At 51.5% G+C, this 11,012-nt stretch overlaps 2 protein-coding genes across 2 annotated transcripts; one reads left to right on the top strand and one right to left on the bottom strand.

The window, feature by feature from the left end:
* The first annotated feature begins 65 nt into the window (after positions 1-65).
* Positions 66-2,106, top strand: SLC25A5 (solute carrier family 25 member 5). Its single transcript, XM_053990039.1, has 4 exons — positions 66-245; positions 362-848; positions 964-1,104; positions 1,711-2,106. Exons 1-4 carry the CDS (start codon positions 135-137, stop codon positions 1,866-1,868), a joined length of 897 nt encoding a protein of 298 aa, XP_053846014.1. The 5' UTR covers positions 66-134; the 3' UTR covers positions 1,869-2,106.
* A 5,892-nt stretch (positions 2,107-7,998) lies between these two features.
* STEEP1 (STING1 ER exit protein 1) lies at positions 7,999-10,901 on the bottom strand. Its single transcript, XM_053990549.1, has 7 exons — positions 10,737-10,901; positions 10,433-10,550; positions 10,261-10,302; positions 10,011-10,149; positions 9,395-9,484; positions 9,175-9,267; positions 7,999-8,469 (listed from the first exon to the last, which is right to left on the bottom strand). The coding sequence occupies exons 1-7, from the start codon at positions 10,858-10,860 to the stop codon at positions 8,407-8,409; spliced, it is 669 nt and encodes a 222-aa protein (XP_053846524.1). The 5' UTR covers positions 10,861-10,901; the 3' UTR covers positions 7,999-8,406.
* Between the last annotated feature and the right edge of the window lie 111 nt (positions 10,902-11,012).

The following is an 11,012-nucleotide window of genomic DNA, read 5'->3' as shown; positions in this document are numbered from 1 at the left end:
AATGGGCGGGCGGGACGTGCGCCCCGCCCACGCGCGCTCCGCAGCCCCTATATTAACGGCCATTGCGGCGCCCCCTCAGCGCCGCCTCCCGCCTCCTTCGCCCGGCATCGCCTCCCGCTCGCGCCGCTCCCGCCATGACCGATGCGGCCGTGTCCTTCGCCAAGGATTTCCTTGCCGGCGGGGTGGCGGCCGCCATCTCCAAGACCGCTGTCGCCCCCATTGAGAGGGTCAAGCTACTGCTGCAGGTGAGCGCCGGCGGCCGGGGCCGTCCCAAGGTCGCCGCAAGGAGAGGGGGGGCGGCGGCGGTGGGCCGGGGGCTCGCGGGGGAGCGGCGCTGACAGCGGCATCTCGGCCCCTGCAGGTGCAGCACGCCAGCAAGCAGATCTCCGCCGACAAGCAATACAAGGGCATCATCGACTGCGTGGTGCGCATCCCGCGGGAGCAGGGCATCCTCTCCTTCTGGCGCGGCAACCTGGCCAATGTGATCCGGTACTTCCCCACCCAGGCCCTCAACTTCGCTTTCAAGGATAAGTACAAGCAGATCTTCCTGGGCGGCGTGGACAAGCGAACCCAGTTCTGGCGGTACTTCGCCGGTAACCTGGCATCCGGGGGTGCCGCCGGCGCGACTTCCCTTTGCTTCGTCTACCCCCTTGACTTTGCCCGAACCCGCCTGGCAGCGGATGTGGGTAAAGCCGGGGCCGACCGGGAGTTCAGTGGGCTCGGTGACTGCCTGGTCAAAATCTTCCGCTCAGATGGCCTTCGGGGCCTGTACCAGGGCTTCAGTGTCTCTGTCCAGGGCATCATCATCTACAGAGCCGCCTACTTTGGCATCTACGACACCGCAAAGGGTAGGTTGACCCAGACGGCACAAAAACAGAGATGCTGGGCTGCGGCAGGCCTGAAGTGCATTTCAATAATGCTGGTGGCTTACCTTCCATTCTTATCAAAGCCTCTCTCCTGCAGGCATGCTTCCAGACCCAAAGAACACCCACATTGTTGTCAGCTGGATGATTGCTCAGAGCGTCACTGCTGTCGCTGGTTTGGTCTCCTACCCTTTTGATACGGTTCGTCGTCGCATGATGATGCAGTCTGGCCGGAAAGGAGGTACGTTTCTTCCTCGCTGTATAAGAGTTATTGGGCATCCCTGAATCAATAGCTGGTGGTGGAGCTGAAGTGAAGGCAGAGTGGCTTGGCTTTCATCAGCCTATGTAGATATCCTCATCTCTTGTAAGCAGGGATGTAGGAGGGGCTGCAGGAGCAGGTGACAGGAAGGGGCACTAATGGGTCGGCCTGTGCAGCACACCTATAAGGTGGGAGGCACATATTAGGTATATGTCAGTAGGTAGGAGCAGCAGAACTCACCCTTGGATGTTGCAAGCCAGTGTCTCTGGAACAAAAGACAGCCTCCATAACAGGCACAGCCTGGCCAACTGTGCAATAGCTTTTGGGTTTGGAAGTGTTGGTGTCAAAGCAAGGAGTTGCTGCCTTCTGCTTGAACTGGTCCTTCCAGTGTCTCCCAGAGACAATGTAGCAGCAGCAGCACCATCTCTCCTGGGCAGTCTTGTCCTCTAATGTGCTAGTATTGGAGAAAGTCGGCCAAGAAATGGGATGCACTTGAGGCTGTAAAGCTAGTAGATAGATGAGGCTGTTTCTGACTTGGATGTTGGGGGTCATGGGCATCCAGTTCCTAAAGCTGTCTGTCTCCTGCAGCTGACATAATGTACTCCGGCACTCTTGACTGCTGGCGGAAGATTGCCCGGGATGAGGGCTCCAAGGCCTTTTTCAAAGGTGCATGGTCAAATGTACTCCGAGGAATGGGTGGTGCTTTTGTCTTAGTCCTGTATGATGAAATCAAGAAGTATACATAAGTTGTTTCCTGTTGTGAACTGGCATGTTGTTCTGTGTAGTCTATGACTGTTCATGGACTTGTTTGAAAACCATCTAGTTACTAAACAGTGGCGGCTGATGTTTGTACAGGTTGGCATGGGGCAGAGGTGACTGCCTGCCCTGTCTTGATCAGACTATTCCCCCTGATGGGACTCATGATGGTTTCTATTTCAGTCACTCCTGCTTAAAGAGTACAGAGAAATAAAAATCTGAAACCAATTTTCCTCCTCTCATGTTTGTTCTTACAGCAGTTGAAGTATGAGGGGGTTGGGAGTCTCAGCAGTTGTAGAGAAGGAGGAAGATGAGCCACCTCTATCCTTGGTACCTGCTAAGTACTGGCAGGTAAACACAGTGCAGGCTGCCAAGGAAGCTAGATAGTGTTTCCTCCCCAGGGGAAGCCAGTGGTGTAGGCTTGAATGGGGACTGGCAGCTCTGAAGGGCTCACCCAGCTGACCTCCCTGAGACTCTGCTAACCAGAGATGATGGGTTGAGTGTGTGCCACAGTCCTGCCTCTGGCCTGTCTGCTCCTTGGAGCTCATGAAACCCGATTTTGATGGTGCCAAGTGCCTAAACTGTCTTAAAAGCACAGCACTCCTTATGGCACTGAATGTCTGGGAGGCTGGAAGAATGTGTAAGGGAGTGTTTGCTGCTCCCTGGAGGGGCAGAGCTTGGTGTCATGTTCTCTCCCTTAGAAACTGAGCTACCCAATTGGGCATGTAGGTAGCCAGAGGACACAAGTGCAGTTAATTGCTGCTGTTCTGTAGTTTCCCTGGCTAGCCTTGCTCTCACAGAGGGTGCTGTGCTGCGGGGAGCAGAGACAGCTTCTGTACCAGCTGTGCTTGCTAGGCAGGGAGATGTGTTTCCAGACTCATTCCTTACCCCTGGAACTTAAGCTTCAAAATTCCAGGGGAAGGGGACAATTTGGGGAAAACTGCAAGATGGAGCAAGGTGTGTGGCCTTTACCCAGAATCTCTGTAGGTCTGTGAGTCACCTCAGCGAAGCTGCCTGGTTTCTGCCTGGAGATCTGGAGTGGTGAGGGGATGCTTTCCTGGTCTTCTGCCCTTCAGATCAGCAAGTCTCCCCACTTCCCCCATGCCTTTGGTCCTTTCTGGCTGCCCAGGCCTGCTCAAAGCAGTTGATTTCAATCACTGAAACCAATCTCAGCCACTGCCCAAGGCAGCTAAACAAGACCTTGTGTTGCAAAGGGCAAGAATTGTTTCTATTGCTGGAATACAAGCAGGGCAGCCAGGCATGAGAGTGCAGCACCTTCCTGCTGCAGGTGGTGTTGGCTTTGCCAAGGTCCCTGTGAGTGGGCACGGGCCTTCCTGATAGGAGACAGTCTTGTGCCTCACAGCTGAGCCAACTGTCCATGCTGATGATTTTCAACTGCCCCCAGGCTGCTGCAGTGTGAGATCCCCCACTGCCTGCTGTGGAAATGAAATGGGCTGTCAAGGTGAGATATGAAGCAATGCCACAAGCAGTGGGCACTGCTGGGGGCACAAGTGGCAGCTTGGCAGGGGACTGTGCCATGGGGCAGCTTTACCAGGGAGCCCTCTCCTGTTGTACAAGTGCCAGCTTATTAAGTAAGGGCTCTCAGCCTCCTGCTGCTGAGCTCTCCTGGATTTCAAGGGCCTGTTCCGAAATGCTGCTGGTTGCTGAGCATGGGACATCCCTTCCTGTCCTTTCCTCTACAGGGTTTGCATGGCCAGGCCATTGGCACATTAAGGTAAGTGCATCATTTCTTCCTGCACACAGTGGTGGGTGACTGAGGCACTGAGCTGGGCTGTTGTGCCAGACTGCAAAGGAGCTGAGCAGGGGCATCCCTAAGTTAAGACCTACAGATTGTGCACTGGACTTGGGATGCAGGGCTGGCACTGAGTGAAATGGGTTTTAGCTACCTGCCCTATTGACTGCTTTGGGGATTCAGGAAACAAGAATGTGTTTCACAGCTCTTTTTAGCTCTGGCAGGTGGGAGATGCAGGGCAGAGCCCACAAGGGGTTTTTCCTGCATTCCTGTTGGGTACTACAGGCTGGTAGGCTGCCCAGGGTTTTAACTGCCCCCCTCCTGGCAGCTCCCTGGGAGCAGCTTTATCTGGGGACCAGGCTGGGGGTTCAGCTGCTGCTGTTGCCTGCCACAGGAGCACACTGTACAGGGATTAAGGGCTTTGTTCTTTTGGGGAAACTGAGGCGTGAGAAAAGGACTGGGGCCTGCCAGTGGCAAGGCAGCAAGCTGAGTGCAGTCGCTCCAACACAGCATTTTGCCCCCTGGGCTGTGCTGCCCCAAGAATGGCATGGTTGGGGGTGGATTTTCCTTTTAAGTGTGATTCTCCTGTGGGAGGGGCTGAACATCACACATGTCATGATTTCCTCCACAGGAGCTGTGTCCAGCCTGGCGCATCAGCTCCTTTGCTGGTGGGAAGGGATGGGTGAATGCCTGTAATGCTGCCTTTGTCTCAGCCCCTGGCCCAGCAGCCATAAATCCCAGGCTTAGGAGGTGTTGACACAGCACAGCTGCACAGGGGATCGTGTGACAGCTTGTCAGTGGCTGGGGCAGGTGGTGATTGGTGTGGGATGGTTGGAATGGCTCAGTGTGCACCAGCCTGCCCCAGCTGGGCTGTGCCTGGCTCTGTGCTGAGTCTTGCAGTGGAGAACATCCCACCCCAAGGACTTGACTTGTAAAAGACCAGAGTGCCAGCTCATCCACTCCACTGTCCCCTTCAGCAATTGTTGGGTCACTCCAGGCTGTGTCTCTGGATTTGGATGGAGCCAGGAGTGCCCCTGCCTCTTTGTCCTTGTCACCCTTGGCAGGCATTGCCCCTGCATCTTTCACGTGCTGCCTGCATGACAGGCAGCATCTGGTGCAGAGGGCAGGGGAAGAGGCAATGCTTTGTCATGCAGGGTGAAATCAGTTGTTCCCAGTGGGGATTGTTCCTGCTGCTGCCCAGCCATGCAAGGTGGCCCCATCAGCTGCCCAAAGCACATGCAAGGTGGGCTGGGCTGTGGGGACAGAGCTAAGCTCACATGCCTGCAAGGACACAGGCCCAGTTCTGCACACCCTGGAGCCATACCAAGCTGCTGGGGGTGGTGTTTTTGGGAATAAGGAGTCCTCAGGACCTGCCAAGACCCCACACCAAGACTGGCAGCATCAGGGATGTTCTGGGAGGTGTCATCCCACCAGTGGTTTGCTGGTTGTTGCTTTCTGATCCTGCTGGGATTGACAGGAGTTACAGCGCTGACTGCTGGCGTGGGGATGGAGTTTTTCTGGCTGACAACAAAAGAGAGATTGGCCACTTGTGCCTTGAAATCTACCCAAAACCCCAGTATGCTGTGGCCAGCTAGAGTCATAAGGATTCCTCAGCAGGGAGTTACAAGGCTTCCATTCTGCCCTTGGAGCCCAGCCCTGGAGCCTTTTAAACAAGCCTATAATTTTATACTTTTAAATGCCTGGATGTGGCAAAGCCCCATGGCCTCTTTAGGATAGCACCAGCAAAAGCTGAGACTACTTTGATTCAGGCTGATCAGTAAGTGCTGCTCCCAAGCTGATCACTTTGTCATACACATTATGTGCATTTAGCAATGTGCATTTATCAATACAACAGTCTAGGGAGTCGGAGCAAGCCCTCTGCGCTGAGTAAAATAGCACAGGCATGGAGCACAAGGAGAGCTGTAAGAGCTGACCTGAAACTTCCCCTCAGGGGGCAGGCAAGGAGGAATCCGTGCTGCTCCCCAGGACAGCTGTGATTAACAGGGAGGAGGTTGGATTCACTGTTACCACCTCTCTTGAGTGTTTACAAATTGTGGGGAGGTTTTGTACAGGTTGTGGGGAACCAGTTAAATCCAGAGCTGTTCTGACATGGTAAATCACACTAGAGTTTTGTGAAGGTGCTTGGAAACTGGTCTGAACTAAGTAATGAAATAGAGTAAGGTAAGTCTGTCCACGTGTGCCATTACTTTTGGAACAGACTCCCTCCTTCACTTTTATTTCACATTTTGTGATACTTCTGCGTCTAGACAAGTTCTTACATACAATATGGTGCTCAGTTAAACAAACAAATCTATCACTTACCTACAGATCTATCACTATCTACAGATTTATAAAAACAAATGTTGTCTTTTACATGTCTGACTGTAACATGAAATCTGACTTTTCTTTGGTCTGAACTCTGCTACAGACTGCCCATTTGCTACCCGGGTATGGGAAACCCTGCAGGACAGCTGGTTTAATCTATTTTAACAGGACATTTCATCAATTGTTTGAACTTTGTGACCCTGCTTCCTGTTGCTACAGTCATCTAATATATTTTAATTCATTTAGCTCTAGAAATGAAAAACCCAACTTGATTTACACTGTTGTGAACTATCTCCAGTTGAAGTAAGCAATACATAATAACGTATTGGATCAGATTCTCTGTGTTGGAGTTGTTTCAGCCATGGCCTGTGTAACTAGAGTATATCAAAAGCACCTCAGAAGATACAAAGCATTCCCCTTTCTGACTGGGTCCATGGACAAGTCCTGAGCCAAACTAGGTTGATTTCCAACAACAAGAACACCACACACTGATTGAACATGGACTGGCCTTCCAAAAGCCTGTGCTGTGCTGTCACAAGGCTCCAGGTGGCAGCTGAGGAAGTTGATGGCAGTTGGTAACAGCTACGTTGGACAACTTGTGCTGAGCTGAAACACTCAGCAGATTTTCTTTGTGCCTCACCAAACTGCAAAGATGGTCCTATCCCCACCTGGCAGCCCCTTCACAGTCTGTCCTCAGCTGAAACCTTTTGTCACTCCCAGCCTTAACCCTGACAATAAATCCCACCATCCCCAAGTCCACTTGTTGTTCTGGTGTCACTTGAAGCAAGACCACACTTCATCCCTGGACAACTGGAGACTCAGCATCTGCATCCCAGCACCTCTCACATGGTTCAAAACCTATTTTCAGATGTCAAAGTCTTTTATGCTTGCTTGGGAAAAAAGTCTGAATTTTTAGAGAGAGTGACCTGCAGTTACCCCAGGCTTGGATCACTCCCAGAGGAACCCTGAGGCCCTCGCCTGGCTGGGCTGTGCTACCACACTGGGAAAGGGGTTTGTGTACCCACACACATCTCCTGCCCTTCCCAAGTACTGCACACCACCATGGGCCTCTGGAAACAGGCTTCAGATTAGCAGGTGATGAGCAGGGAACAAGATCAGCACTGCGTGAGTTAACATGAACACCTGCTTACCATCCCAGCATTAAATTGTCACAGGATCCACCAACCCATCTCTGCTAGCTCTGGGCAGAGTTCACTCCCTCTTTTACTCTTTGTTTTCCCAAGAAAGAGAGGATAGATCCTTAGGTACACAGATCTGAGTTTTCCCAGTCAGGGCTATAAAGCCAGATGGAAAATCTTTATCCATTACAGGAAGTTTTCCATAATAATTGTGGGAGATGGAAGCATCTTATTCATTGCTCACATTTTATGATGCATTTACTTGGTTGAGCAAGAACATCTCAGGAGAGATATTTTAGTTCAAATCTGTAACATGATATTTAATCCAATGTATAGCACTGAAGACATGGGCTAGAGAGCCCTGTTATTACATCATGCAGGAGGCACAAAGTACTATTACCCAAACAAGGTACTTTAAAAACTGGTGTGTAATGTTGTCTATCCAAGGCATTAGTGGTCAGTACGTTCAAAACAATTTTTCCTTCACATTTCACAACTCCAGATACTGATACTGTTTTGCCCAGTGGCTTAGTTCAGATGTGCAGCTGTATTATTTAATGATCACTGGCTGTATCAGTAACTTCCAACCATGTATTTGAACTCATTAATAGCAGTTTTTATTTACAGTAGTCTAAAACAGGCTTGGATTTTACACTCTGGTATGTGTCTTTTGTGACAGTGTAATTCTCTACAACTGCAGCCTTGTGATGTTCAGCAGGAGCTGAGACTGCAGTGTAGCAGCTCAGTCTGTGCTGGCTGCCTCTGGCACTCAGGGTGAGCAGCAGCACCATGCCCAAGCCTTGCATGCCAGTCATTCCAGACCATCTTGGAATGGTATGGCTCAGGCTGCTGCACTTTTTGGACATGTTTAAAATAAAAAAAAATGAACAACAGGCATAGAGCTTACTTTTGTAAGGATTTCTTTGTTGTACAGTTACCCATCGTCCTAATGTATTCAAGGAAACATGCTTGAAAACTACAAATAAAAAGACAGGTATCTAAAGGTGAACTTGGGAAGGCACCCAGCAGAGATTTTCTTGAAAGTAAATATTCTACCTGGAACAGCCTGCTCATAACACTGGGTCTGTAGAGAACTGCAGCTTGAGCAAAGTCTCCAGTGCCGTTGGAGTTAAGACTGGTACCCAGAGTATCACTTATACAGAGGGATCCAGAGAGGTTCTCATCCTCCAAGGTGGCTGCAGCAGAGTGCAACTCTTGAACGTTGTCTGTTACTTCTGCTTTGTTGACAGAACTGTGATAGCTCTTGGTAGTTTTCTCCTGTCTCCGAATACCCAGCAGATACACAGCATTTCATTTGAACTGGTTATCAATCAGGGTTCCCTTCATCTTGGCTTTCTTGGCTTCCAACTCAGCCTGAATAGGAAAATTAGGGTAGAATTAAAGAATGTCTGGATAATTTTCCCTTCAGTGCTCCAATTAAACTTGCTCTTCTTGTCTGACCAAGCAAACTTTGCAGTTCCAAAACCAGCAAGAGTAGCTGAAGTGTTTGCTGATGTACAAAACGAGGACCATCTTTAAAATCGTAAAAAGCCCAAGACCAACTGCCCAAGAGGCAATTTCATACTTTCTGTCCTCAGGTGGAAGCTGCACATTTCCTTCCCCTTTACATCTACTACCCTCCTGTCACAGGAGGTAAGATCAGTTGTGATCTTGCCATTTATTCTTCAAGTGCCCCTTGCAGTAGCAGCTGAGCTGCAGATCCTCCACAAGAGCCTTGCTGTGCCCCCATGGCAATGACCTGCTCTGCCAAGCAGGCATGAGATCACAGGCTGGCAAAGCCATGGCCTGACTTCTCCTTCCCTTGTTCCTCGTCCAACAGGTCACAGAAAGCCTCCCTGCAAGCACTCTGCTGGCTGCTCTCAGTTAGCTCTCCAGGCAATGGCAAGCAATTTTAAGTTCAGGGGGACTAGAACATCTTTATAAAACTTGTAAAGGAAATCTCATCCTCACAAAGCTGCAAGTTGCCTGTGACTATACCAGTTTGATCTGCAAGACAGCTTTTGTGTACAAAGCCAACACATCTCAGAGCTTTGTGTTCAGCACCAAAGAAAAACTCACCAACTCTTGTAGCCTTTTCTTGCTCATGCCTTTGCGTTCCAGCTGCTTCTCAATCACTTTTGCATTCTGTGCATACGAGTCTGCGATCTCCCTCTGAAATACACACAGGTCACTTTGCAACAGCAAACCCCAGAGTAACAACATCTCATCCAAACAGAGAGACCATTACTGGCTCTGCCCTGCTCAGATGTGGCTGCCACTAAGGGCATCCAAAACTCACCGCTTCAATCTCCTCCTCCTCTTCATCAATTGTGGAGACTGTGACAGAACTGAACTTGCCCATGTCTTTGGTCCGTTTGGTCATCATCACCTGGGTGAAAAACAAGAATATTTTGTTAAACCTTGGCAACAATTGTGCCAGTAGGGATTGCTTCCTCCATCCAAAGGTTTCAAGACTTCTTATGCAAGCCATCAAGATTACCTGAACTCTGTGGGTGGCAAAGGGGAATTATGCTCAGTGATTTCTGGGCTTAGAGGTGTCATTACTAGAAGTAAGCTCACTGATTTGCAATAGATGAGCCAGACTTTGACTGTCACTGTGCAGACTACCAACCTGACCTACTTACAATTCAAAACTTTCTGTTAACTGAGCTTAAACATCAGGAACAGTCTAGATTTTAGAGGTGATTTTGCTCTCCTTTAGTGCTAGGACTTCAAGCTGCAATGATCACTGCCAAGGAAAACTTCAGGGAGACATGGACAAGACACTAAATTGAGTTATTGTTCAGAGCTCCTTTTCTTTTTCTTTTCTCTCCCCTTTTCCCTCACCATTAAGTTATTTTATACACAACACCTTTAGAAAAACAAAGGTATCCTTGTTCTCTAAAGCCAGTCACCTTTTTAGGAGGTTCTTGTTTCTGAGTATATATGTTTGTTTTCCCAAAACCCTGGCCAAATTTGACCACAGCACCATCAACAATGAATGTCACAGGAGCATTTTTCTGTTGGTGTTGATAAAAGAGCAGCAGTCCACACCTGGAAACAGAAATACGCACAGCTGAGAGGAAACACAGATTCTGGGTTCCTATGGTTTCCTCATAAAAAAGATTCTAAAAGTAATTCAAAAGACTTAAAAACGTCACTCACTTGCCACACTTCTTCCTGAACTGCCGCTCTATGCCTTCGGGTCTGGGGGAGAGAGGCAGCGCTTGAGCAGAGCACACGGACACAGGGTCTCCGTGCCTGGCTGGCGGCTCCCAGCTGGGCGGGGAGGGCAGCCAGGGCTCGGAGGGACGGGGGCTGCAGAGGCCGGGCCCACCTGCGCAGGAAGACGCTCTCCTCCTCCTCGGCGTTGCAGAACTTGTGGGCGTGCTTGGCCGCGTCCATCACGCGGGCGCGGTCCCGCGGCCGCATCGGCAGCTTCTCCAGCTGGCAATCTGCGGGGAGCGAGGGGCCGGGCTGGCGGCGGGCCGGGCGGGCACCCGGAATCCGCACCCCGCATCCCCAACGCACACCCGTATCCCACATCCCGGACCCGCACCCCGCCGCCGCCGCCTTCCCGGGCCCTCTGCGCCGCCGGGCCGCGGCCTGCCCCTCCCCGGCCTGCCCCTGCCCCGGCTCACCGAGCACCAGCACCATCTGCCCGCACAGGCAGTAGTAGACGTGCAGCGGCTTCTCCCCATCGTCGTACTCCTCGCGGTCGCGGGTGTCGGAGCACACCACGGACCGCGACACCACCTTGGGCATGGCGGCGGCGGGCTCGGAGCCGCCCGGCCCGGCCCCGCCCGGCCCGGCCCCCGCGCGCCCGGCCCCGCCCGCCGGGGCGGCTCCTCGGGCTCCGGGGAGCGCCGGGCCCGGCGGCTCCCGGAGCTGCTGTGCCTCTGAGGGCCGGGCTGGAC

The sequence above is a fragment of the Vidua macroura genome, chromosome 14 (genome assembly GCF_024509145.1).
Source record: "Vidua macroura isolate BioBank_ID:100142 chromosome 14, ASM2450914v1, whole genome shotgun sequence".
Classification (NCBI taxonomy): Eukaryota; Metazoa; Chordata; class Aves; order Passeriformes; family Viduidae; genus Vidua; species Vidua macroura.
Note: the sequence above shows the minus strand (reverse complement) of the source record. Positions and strands in the feature narration are given on the sequence as shown.